The sequence below is a fragment of the Tinamus guttatus genome, unplaced genomic scaffold (assembly GCF_059628265.1).
Source record: "Tinamus guttatus ecotype Peru unplaced genomic scaffold, ASM5962826v1 Tinamus_guttatus_pri_ptg000249l, whole genome shotgun sequence".
Classification (NCBI taxonomy): Eukaryota; Metazoa; Chordata; class Aves; order Tinamiformes; family Tinamidae; genus Tinamus; species Tinamus guttatus.
Window position 1 is genome coordinate 2,286,354 of NW_028288783.1, and position 19,772 is coordinate 2,306,125.

Consider the following 19,772-nt stretch of genomic DNA (forward strand, 5'->3'; position numbering starts at 1 on the left):
CTAGCAGCTAAAGACTTTGTTATAAAGTCACGCTTTACCTTGGTCTCTTGCAGATGTACAACTTTACTAGCTTTGCTATGGCTTTGAATGAGTTGGACAAAGAAATGGAGAGTGTCATTCCCAAAACTGACTGTCGGCTACGACCAGATATCAGAGCCATGGAGAATGGCGAAATAGGTAGTTATTGCAAAGGTCTTTCTAAGTTGAGGGATTGGAAAAATGGAAAAAAAATCCACTCTCAAATTGCTGGTTGAATGTTAGAGTAAGTAGCAACCATAAAAATGTGTTTTTATGCAGATTAATAACCTAAACTCAAACTTCATGGGTTATGGTTTGCTTAGAGTGAAAGTTCTGGTACCTGCCTGCTTATGTTCTCCATATATGCAGGAATCTTAAAAACATCTCAGTGATGTGCTTTTTAACTTGCTTTTAGGCCCTTTGTTATGCTCCATAATCAAGCCCTGTAATTGGAAGCTTGTCTAAGGAGACAGGCTCTGACCACTGCAAGTATTTGTGAGCTGCTGCTTTTTTCTCTTTCCACCAGCCAAAGCAGAAGTATTTTGATATTCTAGTTCTGAGTATTACAGTGAAAACTAAGTGGAACTGCAGTGACAAAAGATGCTTGATGCAAAATTATTCTTCACTGGAAGCTGAATAGAAGCTGGTCCTAGAATAAGTGAATTAAAAAAGCATTGTGAGACTTTTTAAATTTTTTTTCCAGAAGCTGATATCGACTTATTTTTGGCAAAATAAAATAAAGCAGATTAGTAATTCCCCCAACCAGTGTATCTGTAGGTAGGACTGTTTTGTGGCAAATGGGGTGGACATACTTGGTTCATAGCATTCTCAGTGATTGCTTGAAGTGAAGAGTGAATTAACTATGCCTTTAGCAACAGACTATATTCCTTAACTGTAGCAGCAGCATAAAGACTGTTTAGCAGATACGCTGGTGCATATGTGGTGTGTCAGCAGCTGGTAGGATAATTGGGAACAGCTGAGAAGCTGCCAAAAATGATTCTCCCAACTGCTTTTTTCCAAGCTGTTCATGATTCAGGATTCAAGTATGAAAGATTATCATCTTTCATAAGATTATCATCTTAATCTAACTTGCTTCATGGTCTGATTTTATTTTCCTCCAGAATATCTGAAGAATGACTGTCCTTTCTGCTACAGATAGAAGTGGCTATTCCACATGTTACAATGACCCATTATCTCTTAGTGACTTAACAAGCAAACGAAAAATGCAGAGATGTCTTTATCAGAGACAAGTCTTTATCATTTGGAAAAGAGAGCAACTCTTTATCATTTGGAAAAGAATATTCCAAATCTCTGTTGATCTAGTCTTGACTAGTCGCTAGTGAGATCTTAGCTGAAGACATAAAAAGAAGTTAGTGGCCTGACTCCTGAATTGAATCCAGCATCATGTCTTAACCAGTTTCCGTGTTGAAATAAATCCTAGATGTGCCATATCCCCCAGCTCACAGGTGCTTTCAAGAAATTTTCAGTATCCTGAGGCCACAGCTAAACACATTGAGGAGGTAGAGCAATATTTCCTTGACTCTCGTCATGCTGCAGCTGGCCTGGCTTTTAGACTAAAATAGAAGTGCTTTGGGTTTACGTAGGAAGCACTTTACATGAGCAACTTTTACTGCTTCCCTTGTCTATTTGATGGGTCAGATGAAGCAGATGTCGCTGTTCTATATGACACTTAAGGCCTTTTTTTTTTTTTTTTAATCCCTTTAAGATCTAGCTAGCGAAGAAAAGAAGAGGCTAGAAGAAAAACAGAGGACTGCTCGCAAAAATCGTTCCAAGTCGGAAGAAGACTGGAAGACAAGGTTAGTGTGTCTGCCTGTAGGTATAGGTAGTTATGAGAAGATAGTGAACACTCAGGCTGTCAGTCCACCCAAGGGGCATGCACTGTCGTGTCAGCATGAAAACCTGGTGCTGCCACTGTGTTTGCAGCCCCGGTGAGCACAGGCTGTAGAGCTTCCAGAGGGAAGTGTCAGGCTGGGTCTGTCGGTTCCTTCCCTCGCGCTGTTGGCACCACCGTGTTCGTGCCTGAGTTGCGTTGTCTCTGCTGAGCACCTCTCAGTTCCATCCAGAAAAAGATATTGCCACTGATAACTCCCTGCGAGGAATCTTGTTGCTGGTGATTAATTTATAATTGACCTAAATTTGTACACCTGGCCAAGTGGAGAAGGAAACGATTCCTCCCAGGAAATTGATAGCTTGTTGCCCATGACTTCCCAGGTCAGAGTATGTATGTCCTGGTAATACTGTGTTCCTCCTACACCAGTTATTTTCAAAGTTGGTGAAATGGCTTCATTGCCCAGATAGCCAAGCAATTTCCTCCTTTCCCTCAGAGGAGGAACCAACTACAAAATTAAAAAATGCTAAGGGAAAAATTACCTTACAAGAGTTTTGCCAGAACTTTTGTTTGAAAGATGAGGGAAGAAAGTTGGGGACACTTAAACACAAAAAAGTAAAACAGAAACTCAGTAAAACATTACAAAACTAATCTAGTTTGAGCACTAAATGCCTAACAACAAATTGGTAGCTTGGTTCACAGCAACTTTGTCTTCTCTGTTAACTTGTTATTAATAGACCCAAACACTGGTTAAATGTCTTCATGATGCCTATTTGTAACTATAAATCACTCCTTTTTTTTTTTTTTTTTTTTTTTTTTTTTTTTTTCAAATGAAGTCACCCACCAACTCAGAGTCCCAGGTTTGGATGTGTCTGACTTTGTGTCTTTCCCTGTGCTTGCTCTCCTGAACTGTTTGGGTTTGTTTGCCCTGAGCCTAGTGCAAAATAACACTTTTTAGATAATTTTGAGTCAACGCGTAAAGTTACTGATCAGCCTTTCCCCTTCCTCCTGATTTCAGAGGCTTATATGCTTGTTCCTAGTTCTCGCCACGTAGTTCCAAAGCAAGGGGTGGTCAGAGAATGTCCTTCCATGTGCCTGAGGTACCTAAAGTCTAGCAGAAAGCACCTGGGTGCTGTGATGGAGCGAAGTGCTGGGACCTCCAGAGGGCACCTAGGAGCAGTGGCTATGGGGGCTGTCATTAGAGCCACCGCCACCCAGGAGGTTCTTCAGTTATTAGTAATTTTGCAGTTGCTGCATAAATAGTCTGTTCAAAAACTCCTGGCCTGCCTACCACGTACCAGTATCCATTAAAAACTCCTTGTTTTCCAGTGTCTTCCTAAAGCTGTGATAGCAACTCCCCTGTATCTGATCTCCTTGGCAGGGAAGCTAAGCATGACCGCTCCTGAAGGATGCGGTAGAGGATGCAGGAACAGTTACTTTCCATGTAAACATGAAGACTTGTGCTTGGAAAAATAATCAAACTTTGAGGGGACACTCTTCACCCAAGTTCTTCATGGGCTGTGTGATACAAGCTCTGTAAACTGTTAGATTTCCTTGCCGCAGAAAAGCGCATGCCTTGCTCTCTCTAGTGGAGTTTCTCCCTTACAAGGTACAGACCTCTTAAAGGCCTGGTATGTTTTTTTTTTTATTATTATTTTGATGCCTACATTTTTAGGCTCTAGAGGTGGGATCATGGTGTTTCTGGAGTGGTTCGCGCTGTGCACTGGGCGAGTTGCAGAGAGGCTGAGCACTAGTTCGAGCGCCGAGTACCTGCTCTCCTCCTGCCCCTGGCTGGCCCCGGTGCTTACGCGCTCCCTCTGGCTCTGCCCGCGTCTCTCCGCTCCTCTGGCAGCTTTGCCTTTGCCCGGAGGCAGGCGCGTCGCGGCAGGAGGGCAGCCGGCCCCGGAGCAGCAGTGCTGAGAGCGCCCGCAGGGCGGCAGGCGAAGCCGCTTCCCTGGGGCCAGGCAGAAGGCGCCCGGCGCGGGCGCTGGGGCCGCGGCAGCTGGGAGCCGCCGGCTGCGCGAGGGTGAGCGCCTCCCGCCCGCGCCAGGCCTGGCTGGTGAGGGGTGTCTAACAGTGAACGTAGTAGGAGGCATCGCGTGAGGGGCATGTCAGATCTGAACCAAACAAGACGTGCTCTTTATGGTTTTGTTTTTTAAAGATAGCAGGTCATATTTGGTCCTCATTTGCTATAATTTCTGTTCTGGAACCTTTTCCTGGTGGGCAGGGTGTTAGGTTGAAATGTGCAGCCCAGCCTAAGGGTGACTCCAGCAAGCAGGCTGGCTGCAGCGCGGCCTCGGAAGCAGCAACGGCTCCGGTGGCCAGTGAGGGCCTCAGAGGAGCCTGCAGAGCAAACTGACCGCAGAAGCTCCACGAATGGGCCTGGTCCATGGCACGGTGGGCAGTTGAAGCACTGCCGAGGGTCAGGGCAGTGCAAAATGCTGCGTTGTGAGGCAGAAGTAGCCGGGTGCAGAAGGAGAGCTGGGTTGAGGGGCCGTGTGTGGTGGGCGCGCACACACGGTGCCTCCGGCTCACGCAGAAGGGCCAGGGAAGGGAAGAAAGCTGTGGTAGAGCCCGGGATTTCTGCCCCCTGCAGCCTTGGGACATTAAAATAGCCCCACCGTGTGACAGCAGAATAAAACGCAGTTGGGTTGTGGTGAGGAGGAAGCTGGAGCCTGTGGGTGACACTGCACCTACCCTGAGCTGAGTGATGTGCGGGCTCTGCTTTGCCAAGTGAGGTTTTGCAAGGCCAGGGGAGGCCCTGGGGAAATGATGTTGTGCTGTGTGCAGGACTGCAGTGCGTGTGGTGTTGGCGTGCCTTGCAAAAAGGGTGGCTGCTGGTGCATGCTGCGGTGCTGTTCACAACTGCTTTGAAGTAGAACTGCAGCCGGCATCTGTGTGACAGTCCCGACTGCTTCACTGGCAAGAACTTCCCTAGGAGCCATTCAGGCATGTGGAGGAAGGGGAGATTTTAACCACTGAGTGTGGCTGTCAATTCCCTTACACGTTTAAAGAGAGGCTTGCCCACAAGCTTGATAGTTAGAGCAGTAACCAGTGAAGTTGGAGCAAAGCAGTTCTGAACTTCTATGAAGTGTGGGGTAGGCGCTTCACTCACCTGCTGTTTTTTTCCTTTTCCAACAGATGGTTCCATCAAGGCCCCAATCCCTACACGGGTACACAGGACTGGCTTTATTCTGGCAACTACTGGGACAGAAACTACTTTAACTTGCCTGATATTTATTAAAATGCAATAAGGAACCTGTGGCTGATAAACATAAGTCTTAATCTATTTTAATGTTTTCCCTTGTTTTACTTATCTCCTGAAACAAATGACAAGTTATCCAACAGACTCGAAAGCATCTCCCCAGTACAGCTGGTGGTCCATGAACTGCAGTCCCTTACGGAGGGGAACCTATTTCTGGCTGATGGTGGGTCCTGCATGGACAAAACTGATACGTGGCCACAGTATAGTGCTGCCCTGTTTGCTGAATACACCTATATTAGGTTGTGGTGTATGCGGAATAGAGCACCTGGAGCTGTTCTGTGAATACTTTCTTTCGTAGGTAACACTGGCACAAGTGAAACTGGTTTTATTTATTGTGATACGGAATGTATGTTTGGAAGCACACACAGCAATGGGAATATTCTGTGCTTAAAGCAGAAAGGTGCGTCACTTTTGTAAAGATGTAAGTTTTCATAAAGTGACTTTTATTAAAGCAACTACCTGAGCTCCACTCAGAGGGATTCCAGAAGTTCCCATCTCTGGACCATGTGCGCAGTTGTTGGAGCTGGTGACTTGACTTGGAGGTTGATTCCATGTTTTGTGCAGTGCGTTCTAAGTTTCGCTCTCCTGTTTTGTTACCAGCCTAATGGCTGTCTGGAATTAAGAGCCATGTGAATACCCACCTGCGTGATAGGAACTGCACACTACAAGCCACAGGTTTAAGGAATCTGTGTAGCACTAGCAGCCCCGGTGCCCAGCACGGCTGCGAAGCGCGGGATGAGCGGAGCCGGGGCAGGACGCCCGGAGCAGCTCCCGGAGCCAGGCTGCTCCCCCCGGCCTCCTGCCCGGGCTCGGCTGCTCTGCCCCCTTCCAGGCTACACTCCGTGCGGGAGGGGGTTTATACAGAGCTGTGTACAGAGCTTCTCGAGGGCCAGCTGCTCCTTGTATGATATTTTAACTGCTGTCTGGAGGTTAGTGTTAATTGAGTAATTTAATTGCTATTAAATAAAGGCTTCAAAACTTCTTGCATGGAGTGTAAAGTGGTTGTTGGGTGGTGCTGACCCCCAAAGCAGCTGCAGCAACGTTTTACAGCTCTACTTGCACTCAGGGCCCTCCTGCTCCCCATGCGGGAACTGGCTGTTGCCTGGGAAGGTGAGAGGCAAATGGTGCCTTTCTCACATGCCCCAGGACAGCACCTTGACCATAGAGGGGTGAAGCTAGTGATAAGGCAAGGAGCTACTTCCTCTCTTTATCCCCTGCTTTGCTGGAGTTACCTGAGCCCTGGCCTCTTTAAGCGATCATAGTATCATTCTGAAATCCCTTAAGTCAGAAGATTACTGTCCTAACCCCTTCCATGAAGCATAGCCTCAAAAGTGTCCTCCCTGACAGGTCTAATCACATGTCCCAGTACTTCCCTCCCCCCATTTGAAACGTGACTCTCTCCCTGCTTCCCAAGCTTGGGCTCCTCCCTAGAGCATAACCCAGCAGCAGAGACTGCCTCTCCTTCTACTACACTAATTTGGCTGCGAGTGGCTGGGTGGCCTCTTAATCGTGCAGCAGGATGTGACATGCGAGGGTAGTGCCGGGCAGCGGGACAGCTGCAGCAGGGACCTGCTCCTAGCACCCTCCCAGGAAACCCAAGGCACCACAGCAGCTGTGGGATTGTGTTCCGATTGCTGGCATTTAATTTTGAGCACTTGCTTTAAGTTATTTGATATTTTTAAGATGTAAATTCCACTCCTGATGAAGTCCAAACAGCCTCTCTTCTCAGCCTGTTGGAGAAAGAGCGTGCGGTCAGCAGGTAATACATGTTAATGATTACATTTTAGAACATGTTATTTAAATGACGAGCCTGAACTTTGAAGCTGTTGTGCAGGGAGGTTCAGGTGGAGTCGCAAAAGGGAGCTCGCACCTTGCACTCAGACTGATGCTAGAGCAGGATGGCACCACCAGCTGCGAGGTGCAATGGAGCAGGGGGTTCAGTATCACAAATACTTCAGCCCCAGGCCTTAAAACCTCCTTTTTAGAAACCAGGTCAAGTGCAGCACATGCAGAGCCTGGACCCTGCCAGGGCAGGAGGCAGCCCCCAAACTTACCTCCTCATGACCCTGCCTGGTGCACTGAGCTCGAGGTGACCGTGATCTGTCCCGCAATGCCATAGCTCCCCGCAAAGGCGGGCCCGGCTGCTGCCTTATCAGCCGCAGGGGCGCCCTTCCTCGCGGACACAACGTCATCCAGAGGGATGGCAACCGAGAGGTAAAGCGGCGTGGGCGGCCTCGCCACCTCTTGCGTGGCACCAGCCCCGGCCTTGGGCGCTGCCGCCGCCTGCTGCTCAGCCGACCTGGCAACCGGCACTGGGATTGTCGTGAACCGCCTGGCGCCGGCGTCCGGCTGTGCCAGCACGGCCGGGCCAGGAACAGGATTCCAGTCCTGGGAGCTCTGCACGGTGGAGCCCACTAAAATGAAAGGTGGAGCGTTGCCCCTCTTGCTCTCTTCCGGCATCACGTAAGCTGGAGAGGACAGTTGTGGTGGTGGAGCTTGTAGTGGCACTGGCTGCAGGAACTGCTGTTGGGGATAAGCAAGGCCAGTCCCAGGAGGAGGAGGAAGGGATGGTGGTGATTTTTGACCTTGGCTCAAGTCAGTTAGGCAATAGAGGGTCCACACATTAGAATGGGGTGGTGGCTGTCCCGCTTCGCTGGCTGCCATGGCTACAAAGATAAAAATGCAAGAGGGCTGGTGTCAGGAGCAGAGCATTGCAGTCGGCGCTAAGCCTTACGTCTACCCCACACCTACCAGTGCCAGCGCGGTGCAGGGGAGAGCTGGGCATTCAGCACAGCTTGGCAGCCCAGCAAAGCGAGCACCTTCAGGGCAGGTTTGGCCTTTGAGAACCGCCCGAGCTGACTGGTGTCTCTGAAATTGTGCTTTTTGTCCAACTCCTCCAAAGGAGGGGCTTGTTTTTAAGAGCCAAGGCTGCTCAAGTTTGCCCCATGCAGCTCTCTCCTGCAACGCGCTTAGGTGGCACTCTCCCTTCTGTGGGCCCAGAACTACCAAGGAGACTCGCGGGGGAGCTCCACCCTGCAGCGTTTTTCCAGCTGGGCAAGGAATGAGCTGGGCAGACATCCCCAAAGGGAAGCCATTCGGGGCAGGTGCTCACACAGCTCGGATACAGCCACAAGACGAGTGCAGGTACCCGGCAGGTGGCAGGAAACGCCTGCTGCTCGCTGCCCACCATGCCTGGCCACCCAGCCCAGCTGCAGAAACGGCCAACCCAACGAGACAGCGCAGGCAGGCAACCACCACCACGTCTAAATGGAAAAGCCCCCGTGGTCGTGCAGGACACAGAGCCTTTCAAGGGGGGGAGATGCACAGCCAGGGCTCCCATCGCTCACCTCGCCATAGCCCCAGGGCACACATGTTACACCCTCATCTCTGACAGCTGCTCCAGGGCACGGGGCTGGCTCCGAGCAGGTCCCCTGTGTGTTCAAGGGCACTTTCCCATCACTCGCATCTGCAGGAGCTCTGGGAGCCCTGCTCAGAGCCAGCCACATCCCTTGGAACAGATGGCAGAGGGATCTAACACGTGTGCATTGGGACCAGGCAGCCGGCGTGGGCCCAGGTGGGTTTTTAACAAGTCACCTCCACCCTTTGCTGCATTAACATGGGGACTTTTCCATTTAAGGACCCCTGACAAGACCTTAGGGCTCTATGAGGAGGCTGTGAGAAAGACCCAGACTTTCTTACCTGACATGGCATTACCTTGTTCAGCAGATGCCATTTGTGCTGTGGGTTCCGTTTTCTCACTGTCACACACTACGTCATCGGCAGATGGACCTAAGATTTTAGCACGTGAGAACTGGCCTGCATTTACTAGCAGCTCAATCTTTACCAGATAAGCTATTTGGCCTAGAGAGAGGATGAGTGTTTCCTGTGGAGAGCGCTCTGGGTGAGGTGGAACCTCCGCGTCCCAAACGAGTTGGTCCGCACGACGCACGGACACCACCTCAGCGGCTAAGGTAACCCCAGCTTCGTTGGGGGGAGGCAGGGCCTGCAACGGAACGCGAGGCGGCGGCGCTGGTGGTGGAGCAGGAGGTGGTGGTGATGGTTCTTCCTGCAAGGGGGCTGAGGAAACTCGGTTTGCATCGTTTGTTGCGACTTCAGCCTGGCTGTCTGAGGGACCTACTTCTCCCGCCTCGGCCGGCTGCCGTGGCTCGCCCGCTTGTGCCCTAACGGCCTCTGCAGCCCCCTCCGCTGCCGGGGCAGCGGCATCATCTTCAGCAGCACCCGCTACTACCGCAATTACGTTCTCTGAGCTCAGAGAGACTTCGGGCAGAGTCTGCACGCTTGTTGCCACATCCTTCACAGAATAAACATAATCAGCGTTACCTAGCATCTGGGTAGCAAGCTGGGCAGGGTCAGCGGGCACGTATGCGAGTTCCGGTGCCTTGGGGGATGAAGCTTCGTCAGGTCCGGTGGGAGATTTGTTTCCTACAACGTCGTCATGAGTCGATGGGTATTGAGTCATCTTGGAGGTGCATTCAGTGTCAGGGCTCTGAAGAAGCTGGTCCTCCTCTGTGTCAGTGCACTTCTCCTTTTGCTTGGGCTCCCCGAGAACTGAAGCGTCTTGTGCATTCAGGCTTTGAGGCAGCCTCTCATTCCAGCCTTCTGCAAGGGACAAGCAAACAATGGCAAGTTTTAATGGCGCTGCCTGCTCAGGGCAAGCGAGCGTCACCCGAGAGGGTGGCCTGTGCCCCGAGCAGCGCCCAGGCTTCCCGCGCCCGCCTCCACCGCCCGCACCCCTAAAACACCTTCAGGAAACGGCTGCCTTACCAATAACAAAACGAAATTCTTCAACCAGCTCCGTTAAATCCAGATCGGGATTCCCTGAAAGCAGAAGAACAAGTGAGGCCGGGGCTGGCAAGGGCTCGGGTGCCGCTCAGCCCCCAAAGCCATCCCAAGAGACACCGACCTTCGCGGAAGGCGACAAGCTCCTGGAAGTAGAGCGCCGCAAAGCCAGGGATGTTGTTGGGGTTGGCGCTGAAGGCAGCTCTGCTCAACCCCCCCAGCAGGGTCTTGAGGCCGTAGGGAGCCATGAACCTGGCCCTTGAGGAATGCATCGTCCTCCACTGAAGTCAGATTAGGGTTTCTCAACTGCAATGACAGTAACAACACAGACACGTCAGCGGGGCGCCCAGGCTGAGCCCGGGGCAGGACAGGGCGCGCGGAGCCGGGGCAGGGGCGTCCCCTTCCCTCCGTCCCGCCTCACCTCCGCCTCGCCCCTTGCCGCGGCCTCGCGGCGCCGCCCCCACCGCCCGCCTTTTATACCCCGCGCGCGCGCGTCACAGAGGGCAGGGCGGGGCGCCGCCCTGCGCGGCGGCCAATGGGAGCGCGTGATGCGCGCGCGCGGCGGGGCCGTGGGCCAATGGGAGCCGCGCACCTGCCGCCTCCGCCCTAACGGCCGCGGCTATCAGCCCTAACGGCTAACGGCCCTAACGGCCGCGCGCGGTTCGTTTGGGGCAGTGGCCCCGGGTGGCTCCGCGGATCCGCCTCGCTTACCCACCCGGCCCGGCCCGGCCGTGCAGCGCCAAGGTGTTTACACCATTCAGAGCATCTGATACGTGCAGATTAAACAGCCTCACTGAGGGCCTGTCCATCAAGTATGGGGGATACGTACAAAAACCTGTCATGCTACAGTAACACAAGCAGAAAAAAGCAACTGTAAAATGTCCTATTTCCAAGGCTGCTGCTGGGTTTGCGTCTAGTTTGCTACTGCCCAATTTCCAAAGATCATGAGGCCAGTCACAGGAGATGCCTATGGGCAAGATCTGCCACAAAAACTCATGCGCACGACAGAAGATTGTTCATGAAAGCCGTTGGACTACTAATTACCTTTCTGCTGCTGCATTCACACGGGTCTGTATTTGTACAAGAACCCGAGAAGAAATCCTGCCGCCCAAGACAATCCCAAGACAACTCTTAGGACTATTAAAATAGGCCACCTACAACCTCTTCCGCTAGCGCATAACTTCGAAGAAGCTGTTAGGAATGTAAAGTTAAACAGAACCTCACAGCACTGGAAAGTGAGTTTACCAGAGTCTGTCGATAGAAAACTCACCAAGATGTGGTTCTTCTAGGAAAGGATCCAAGGAAATTATTTTGTTGTTGAGAAAACCTCCCAAATGAGCTTTTCAGCCTTGGGCAGTTGCATGGTGTTGAAGGACTCACAGCTGGACTCAGTGATCTTGAAGATCTTTTCCAACCATAACGATTCTATGAATACAGACCACACTATAAAAAGAATAAAGTTATATAAGATTATGCTATGACTTACCAAATTAGGAAGAAGAGCTTTTGTACGGCAGGAGAAGTTATATTACAAGAATATACATAAGGATTTAAAAAAAAAATTACAATAGGAGAGCAATTGCAAGTCTGTATTTCTGTCTGGAGAGCGTATTGAAGCAATAGGACTTAATAAACGCATTAAACGTACCTGTATGCAAAGACAGTCATGGTTGCCTTGAAACCATCCAGGAATACAGGCAGATCAGAAGAGAGCTTGTGAACTTGCCTTTTTTGAAAGCTTCCAAAATTTCAAGTCTGCAAAGTTCTGTGCAGCAAAAGCTTCAAAGAACTTAAACAAAGACATCATAAAACAAGGAAAAATTATTAGAGGCAAGGGAACACAAGCATAAATCTCCTGAATGGTTTAAAAAGGCTTCAGCCCCTATCAGAAGTCTGTCTGAAACTTAAGGGGGGCAGGCAGTAAAGAGAAGGCTAAATTTATTCGCTGCCCTGGAACTCAAATGCTGTTTTTGCAAGCCACCTGAGGAAAACCACCACACCAGTATGGGAACTGTATCAGCAGACTCTCCATAGGGTTCGTCTACTAAAAACCTGTCGCCACTTGGTCCCCAAAGCAGAGGAAGCTGCCAGCCTTGGAGCAGCTGCCTCAGGAGGTGACAACCTTGTGGTGCCCCTTGGCCCCGCCTGCAGGAACACAGCCTCCAGACACCACTGACACGTCAACGATGGGGAGCCCACAGCAGAACTTGAGCCATGCTGCTTCTGCCCCCATCAGTTTTCGATATACTGAGCAGATGAGCAACAGCAATCGAGAGAATTAAATACGACAAACTCCTCATTGAAGAGAATTTAAGAGGTAAACGAATCGCATTGGTTACCTCCAGCCAAACAGCTAGGAGAACAAGGTGAAGCAACACCTATTTCTTCCTCTCAGTAACTTTAATTCAATCCTAAGTAGGAGGTTTCCTAGCGCAAGGAAGCCTCTGGCTTTTCCTACCAGGCTGCAAAACACTGCTTTCACTTAGGGTGCCCTTGTGCATGTCTCTGCCTTCCCTCTCATTCCCACCTCTGCTGTAGGTGGTACCTGCGGGGAAAAATATATATTCCAGGAGTACAATTATCTTTCACTACAATAAACACATTGCTCTTAAAGTGCTAGATGGTGTTTGTTATTTAAAAGGTTTACAATCAAGTCTAACAATCTCTCTCTCCCTTGAATATTAAACTGAAAGGAGCTCTTCATCTGGAAGCTTTTCTGGACACGTAGGTAAAGCACAGGCTGCCAAACAGCTGGAAAACACCAAGGACAGTGCAGCTTGGCAGGGTTATATAGGTCACTTGATAAAACAGTACACTGGAACACCATCTCGAAAATTCACATCGCAAGATAAATAGCATCTCAGAAAAAGGAACAACTGACAAAAAAGAAACTAGCGGTAACAAGCCCCCTATACATAAACTCAGTGTGACCGAGAGGCTAGAAGAGGTCGCGCAAGTCTTGGCTACACAAGCAAAGAGGTTCTGAGCGGATGCATGAGGGCAACATGAGCTGTAATGCCACCTACACTGGTGATCTATTCTGGGGCACAGGGTTGTGGCGGTCCAAGCTTAGGAAAAGATGGTGAAGAACAGAAACCACTCATCATTCAGCTCTGGGGAGACTGCCTCATGCTGACCTTCTTTCATGTCTTGTTTGCGCTGTTTATGTGAGAGAACACCCAAAGGTCACCGGAGCATTCTTTCTAATGCCTACACACAGATGTGGCAAGGAACAGAGTACTTAACAGAGCAAGAAAAAAATCTATGAGAGGACACAGTGCATGCAAGACAGCTCCAGGTTTGCAATAGCAGAGGGACTGGATCCTTTCCGGCGCAGTTCTCCAACACAGCACGACTTTCTTGGCTCTCTTTGCTGGTACACGGCCATCTCTGCAAGCACTCTGCAAATGTAGGCAACACCAGCAAGACACTTCAGAGCTGCAAGGGATGCCACACAGTAAGAGATGCACATATAATTCCATCAGGGAAGATAACCTTGATAACACAAGCATCAGAAAAAAACTCTTTTTGCTATCTACTAATAATCGCACCATTGCACCAGCTACAAAGTTCTGACAGGCTACACATTTGCAATGCAGTGATGAAAATTGGCCTTTTTTTTTTTTTTTCCCCAGTGCCTCCTATATAGTGGCCAATTTCATACAAGAATTTGCTCCAGCATAAATCAAGGGCCTTATATAGAGATATGGATAATTCAGTGTAATGCCAGCAAATTCTTAGGCTTTCTGAATCTCTGTAAAGACTATTTAAGCTTTACGGGGTTTTAATACTGTTTGGTCACAATGAACCACGATCAGGACTTGCTTGCTCCTGGAGAGAATTCCCAATTCCATCTTAAAAGGCTGACTTACACAAAGTACTTTAAGATGCCCCAATACAGAAAAGTAGATTTTGAAGCAGTTTCTAGCTCACCCAAGACATCAGAAAGCAACAATATGGTGTCGGCATCTACTCAAACTGCAAGTAGCAGTCTGCTGATTGCCATTTGCCTTTCATTTTAGAACTCTAAATTTAACATAACATCATCCTGTTACACAGTTACTTGAGGTGTAGGAATTAGGGGTAGTGTAACAGTACCTAATTCCTTCCTGCTGGAGTTCAGCAGAGGTCCCTTCTGTTCCAGAGCCTCCAGAAATGTTGGTCCCATGTCAGTGCTGCCCAGTGGCCTTAAAAAACAGCTAAACATAAATCTGCTTCTTCATAACATTAGTTTTAATAATCACTTCTTTATGATTGCAACTATTTTGTCATGCAAGTTATTGCCACCACTGTTAATAAGAACACCTTGTCATCATGAGTGAAAAGAGAATTCAAGCACCCTTTGCAGCCTGCCGTCTTTTCACTTCTTTGATGGGTTTTATTAACATCCTCCCAACGCCGTGTTTTACCAGTATAACACTTTTCCCCATTCATATTTCAAACAGTTACAGAGAAAATTTTAAACTACGATCAGTTGTTGGAACAAAGGACCAGACTGTTGTAAATCGAAAAGCAATTCAGTTTAAGATTTGGGGAATTTTATTTAATAAAGCATAACGAGAATATGAAACAAGCATCCAAAGTCAGCGACGGAGAAACTAAAGTGCTTGCTTAGAATAAGTCAGAAGCATTGGAAAGGTGTACGGATACAGAGAGTACATTTTTTGTTTTTCCTTTTTTTAAAATGAGAAGCAAGAAAATTTCCCGTCTTAAGAGCGTATGTTAAATTTTGCTCATTCTACAGTTGATCTCAACATGACACATGTAACTCACTTTCTAAACCAGGAGACTGTTGTTATGCTGGAAGAACAAAAGCTGAGGTAATTGCTGACTAGAAAACTTTGTTACAGAGTCACTTGACAGCCCAGAAGTTTTCCCTATCCTTAGAATCGTCTCATTTAGGAGGCCACCAATTAAAGGCAAATTTGAGGAACAAGGGAACAAAACTCATATCCGCATTTCTTTTAATTTTACTCAGAAATATAAAAGTGCAAGTTCTGTAAATTAACAACATTTACAGTACATCACAATAAATATGCCATATTGTGACATCTAAAAATTCTAGTTATTCATCTGAAATGAGTCATATTGAGATAAAAACTTCATCAACATCAACAAAAATACCTGACCCAGTAAAGATAGCCGTAATATATTAACTAGCAAGATGCATATTCCATTATTGCTATTAGACCATGCCTCCGAGTTCCAAAGTATAAAAACAAAAAAACAGAAACAACCTTAACTGTCCACACAAAGTACAGTTGATTTCTCATCACAGGCACAATCTAACTTAAAAAAAAAAATAAAATAACATTTACGAATTAGGAGACTCTCCTATGAGGGGAAAAGATCCAGAAACAGACAGTTCCATTTCAGTGACGATTCTCTAAGCCCAAGGAGAAGCTGCAAGTTGCCTGGAGCTGACCTGCTGCCTGAGCACAGGGTGTCTCTCCGTAGCGCCGGAGGCCTGGGGGGGAACAGGCCGTTTGGGCAGTTCACTCCAGCTCGCAACTGCCTCCTCGCATGCAGGCCCGAGACAGCCCAACACAAACTGCATGCAGGGCCTTTGTGTCCTCAACAGCCTGGTCTCAACATCACATTTAAGCAGTGTACTTAATACTTTCGTCAGTAACTGTTCCTAGCTATTTACCCAGACTGGACTATATCTCTGTTCGCAAAATATAAAAATTAGACAGACAAAATAAGATGTCACATCCATTTCTAAAATTATGATTAGAGTCCTAAGAAGTCGCTATATATACAGTATATTGTTTCCTATTCAGTACTTCATTTTGATGGGCCACTTCAAATTAGATTGAACACTCATTTGTGACTCAACATTACTGGTAAATCTGAATGACAAATCAGGTTACTATTGGTAATGTACCCAGATTATGGATTTTTATTTATATATTTTGAGAGTTAGTTGCTCCCCTCCTTCATGGACTGCAAAAGAAGTGCCTAACTGCTCTAGGAATGCCTTTCATAGCAGGAGTTGTGTATTTCTGGAGGGAAAGAAGTGTGTCAACCTTTTCATTTGGCCTACCAAATAGGATATTACTTTCCTCCTCCATATCAGTCTTGCTTTAGATGCACCCTCAAAAGCAAATCAATGAAGGTCAGGAGTGGGCAAGCTTTAAAACTTTGGCAACGTATTCTGCAAAAAGGTAAGAAAAGAAAAACCGTTTAAGCTAAGGAACTGCTTAAGGCAACCTGACCAAAGTAAAGATAAGGCTTTTCAACAACTATCCAAGGAGATCCATTTTTCTTCGGTTTGCAAAGTAACATAATTCAACTAACTTTCTGGCCAGATTTCCATTCGTAAGTTTCTTTAAAAAAATATTGACTTTCCCAGAATATAATATTAACTGAATATACAAGGTGAGGGACACGTGTTGCAGACAAAAGGAAACCTAACTACACAAGCGCACGTATGGCCAAGTATTAAACAACATATGGTCACAATAAAGAGATTTAAGCTGTCCGAGGTATTTCAGTATCTTAACACCACAGGTTTGCAGTACCATTCAGAGACTTAGGATGTTGCACTGTTGGAATGGCGGTTGGAAGAGGCTTTTGCTTGGTTTGTTCGTTGACACCCTTAAAGGTCACTGCCATGAAGACGCGGCAGCCTGATGGGAAAGTCAGTTAAATTACAATATCCGGCCAACGTAATTTAATGCACTACTCGGAATACTAAGAGCAGAAATAAGAACTGCCCACACGGTAATTGCATGTCAAACCAAGTAAATATTTAGCCGGAATGCACCAGAGGCAGAGATCCTAAATATTGACATAATTTATATCGTAAGCAAGTTGGGTGGGGAGGATGAAGAAAGGACAGAATGTGAAGTTTGAAATTCACACATCATCATCAAGTCACTGAAAAAAAACCAAAATTTCCTAAGAGAATTTCCTACTTTTTGCAGCTGAACAGTTTTCCTTCTCTTCTGCCTACCATATTGGCTAATCCTCAAAGAAAAAGTGTTCGGCCCATTTCCAATGTCAACATTTACGCCTATTACTCCTATCATATTATTCTAATCAAAACAGAAGACCGTTCCCCTTAGAGAGTGTTATTTTAGATGTATTTTAAAAGTAAAAAAACAAGAAACACTGCCAAAATTGTCAAAGTAAATCACATGTGTGCTTATTTAGGCTCACCTGCAGAGTTACAAGTAATTGTGTTCGGCTTTGTTTAAACAAAATAATAACTGAAGAGCTAAAAACACAAGGTCACTTAACCCTCATCCTGGTTGATTTATTTTTAATTAAAATTGTGATATTTTACTAAGCCATAACAACTCTGAACATATTAGCAAAGTGTCTCTGGCACAAATGGTTTTCAGAAGAAAAGCTGGTCTTCCCAACAGCTTAATCCTCTGCTTCATCCTAAAGTGCAGAAACTGTGGGAAAGGATGACGAGACTTTTGGTCCATCACTGTGGAACAACCTCCCTCAGAGAAGCTAAGGCTGCATGTATGCGGACGTGCAATCTGTTCTCAAAATCATAGCCAGTAAATTCTTCCTGAAATAGAAAAAAGCATGAAACTATTAGCCTCCTTCATCTTTGGATAGGAAGGTAATTTTACTAGGGAAGCTATGAATCTACAAAACAGGAGACAAGTGACCTGGAGAATTCAGATTGTTATTAGTGCCCCTGCATCACCACAGCAACAGACTCTTTAGATATTTTTCTTATCTTCCATTAAGTAGTGATTTCTCTATTTCCACCCCACTGTTCAGAGATCACATTTAGTTGAATGATTTGGGGGCAAGTTCTTTAAGATTTAGATCTGGTTCTACGTTCTTTAAGATTTAAGCTCTAGAGAAGTGCAACATGCCCAAGCCAAGGGCCAGTGGCAACATATATGATGTGGAGAAGTGTAGTTTGCAGTCAGTTTTGGTTTTAAAAGACCTGGCAGGGTTCTAATACCTCAGAGGTTTATTAGTGTGGCTCTGTACTAGGCCTCCCACCCCCATACCTGATAAGCAATGTTATAGGTTATATACAACAGACACTAACACTATTAAAACCCGAGTTAAACATCTCTGAAATGCCTTTCTCTCCCCAAAATATAATTGGAGGTGTCCTGGCTTTTACCTTAGCTTGGAGAAGTAAAGTTTTGCCTCTTGGCACAGTCTAAAAAAAGAGAGATAAACACTGCATTAAAAACAAACCACAAATATTACAGAAAACATCCCAAGTATATGGCCTGGTCAATCTGAAGTAGCACTTCTATCTTGAAATCCAGGTTTTGAGCACATGGAAATCTCTCACATTCCAAGACTAGAAATACTGATGAGAGAAGGTTCACTGCATATGTCTAAGGTTTCTACAGAAAGGAGAAAATGAAGCTTGACATGGAGGCTGCTGGTGACAACAGTGAGCTGCGACAGTGCACAGAAACGCAAACAAGGCTACAAGTAAATAACTGATCAAAGGAGTTCTCTTTCTTAACCGCAGTTAGACATTTACAAAACTTGCAAAGCAAGAGTTATTTTTAAGCATTAAAGTTGTTTCAGAAGTCTCAGTTTCAAACTCTTAAGTTATCCATATTTGCAAATTAATACTTATTACTGAAAAGCTCTTATTAAACAGTATATTTTAAATCTTACAAATAGTTTCTCCAACTACCTGATAAAGGATACAGAAAAAATGAACTTTTCATATTCAGTTATATCTGATTTTTTTTATTTCAGTTATACTTCATTCACAGTGTCTAAAACATCTACAAAAAAGTCTGTATCTAGTAAGCTTGTTCTTGACATAACTATAATCTCACAGAACTGCATGAGAATGAAGTTAAAAATAACAAAGATATCAATTAGATACATGTTTGATCAAACATATCATGAGTCACTTTAACTGTAAATTGAATAAAAGTGTGCTTTTTATGCTAGCATGCATATCACGCATATTTGCATCCGTATCTTTCACTCAGTGTCTTTAATATGCTCAGGCCACTTTATTAAGTACGATTTTTCAAATCCTAAACATCCTTTTCTTTTTGATCACTGTACAGCTCTCAAGAATGACCCGCATGGTATCTCAGCTAGTGAGCTGGATCATCAATGGAAAAAATAAAAATAAAAAGGAAAAAAAGCCCCAGCGTGCCCCAACACATATCACACCCCACACCACCCAGGTGCCTTTAACCCTCCGTTTGATGCTCCCAGCCACCACACTTGGACCAGGTCAAGCAGCTTCTCCTTCCCAGAGCCCTCGTGCCGCAGGAGGGAACGTTTCCTACTTTCAGTCCCACACCAGGTGCTACCCTGGTTTCTGAGCAGCAGCTATGAGCAAAGGCTCCTCCAGGATTCCCCAGAGGACAGGGCAAGAAGCGCACGCGAGGGATGAGGAAGGGTTCTTCCCAAATTTCCAAACCCCTCCTATTTCACTACCATCCTCCTCTCCTATTTAGCAGTAGTCCCAACTACTATAAACAGGGCAGTTCTCAGAGACACAGCAGATTCAAACATGAACATTATCAAACAAGCAGCAGGAGCCACACTGACCTCAGACCTTCCCACCAGGTTTCAAGGCCTTGCTCAAAGTCATACAACATGAAGGCTTTCAAAAAAGAATCATTATTTTTAAAAGCATTTTCTCTATTATTATCCTGTGTCACGATAGACATTTCTTCTGAAATGGCTTCCTTTCCTTCCCACTTAAAGGGAAAGGTTCAGCTCAGCTCAGATTTGACATGATTAAAACAAATGAAAACAGACTCTTAAGAACAGGAGATGCTGTCAGCCTAAATCCTTTGGCAACTGTGTATAGTGGTGCGGGGCTACAACAACAAAACAAACAAAAAAAGGCATTTCCCATTATCCTGC

The 19,772-nt window shown here is 46.6% G+C and overlaps 3 protein-coding genes across 6 annotated transcripts in view; 1 reads left to right on the plus strand and 2 right to left on the minus strand.

The window, feature by feature from the left end:
- Nucleotides 1–5,169, plus strand: part of OSBPL1A (oxysterol binding protein like 1A) — a 65,973-nt gene extending 60,804 nt beyond the window's left edge. For all 3 annotated transcript variants that reach the window (XM_010217780.2, XM_088526663.1, XM_088526662.1), the window contains 3 exons: nucleotides 54–177; nucleotides 1,745–1,835; nucleotides 5,009–5,169. In XM_010217780.2, coding sequence (XP_010216082.1) covers nucleotides 54–177; nucleotides 1,745–1,835; nucleotides 5,009–5,111 — 318 coding nt within the window. In that variant the 3' untranslated portion in view covers nucleotides 5,112–5,169. The remainder of the gene's footprint in view (nucleotides 1–53; nucleotides 178–1,744; nucleotides 1,836–5,008) is intronic.
- Nucleotides 5,170–6,752: 1,583 nt separating this feature from the next.
- Nucleotides 6,753–10,373, minus strand: CABYR (calcium binding tyrosine phosphorylation regulated). Its single transcript, XM_088526653.1, has 6 exons — nucleotides 10,354–10,373; nucleotides 10,057–10,238; nucleotides 9,918–9,971; nucleotides 9,474–9,752; nucleotides 7,183–7,798; nucleotides 6,753–6,862 (listed from the first exon to the last, which is right to left on the minus strand). Exons 2-5 carry the CDS (start codon nucleotides 10,202–10,204, stop codon nucleotides 7,191–7,193), a joined length of 1,089 nt encoding a protein of 362 aa, XP_088382779.1. The 5' UTR covers nucleotides 10,205–10,238; nucleotides 10,354–10,373; the 3' UTR covers nucleotides 6,753–6,862; nucleotides 7,183–7,190.
- A 6,724-nt stretch (nucleotides 10,374–17,097) lies between these two features.
- TTC39C (tetratricopeptide repeat domain 39C) overlaps nucleotides 17,098–19,772 on the minus strand; it is a 28,429-nt gene continuing 25,754 nt past the window's right edge. For both annotated transcript variants that reach the window (XM_088526654.1, XM_088526656.1), the window contains 2 exons: nucleotides 18,037–18,075; nucleotides 17,098–17,460 (listed from right to left, as the gene is read on the minus strand). In XM_088526654.1, the coding sequence (XP_088382780.1) occupies nucleotides 17,371–17,460; nucleotides 18,037–18,075 (129 nt within the window). In that variant the 3' untranslated portion in view covers nucleotides 17,098–17,370. The remainder of the gene's footprint in view (nucleotides 17,461–18,036; nucleotides 18,076–19,772) is intronic.

Excerpts from the sequence above, each read along its gene's own strand:
- CABYR (XM_088526653.1), bottom strand. The coding sequence starts at position 10,204 with ATGCATTCCTCAAGGGCCAGGTTCATGGCTCCCTACGGCCTCAAGACC. Across the intron at positions 9,753-9,917 it reads AGAATTTCGTTTTGTTATTG|AAGGCTGGAATGAGAGGCTG; the intron begins GTAAGGCAGCCG and ends TGTCCCTTGCAG. Across the intron at positions 7,799-9,473 it reads GCTTGCTACCCAGATGCTAG|CCATGGCAGCCAGCGAAGCG; the intron begins GTAACGCTGATT and ends TTATCTTTGTAG.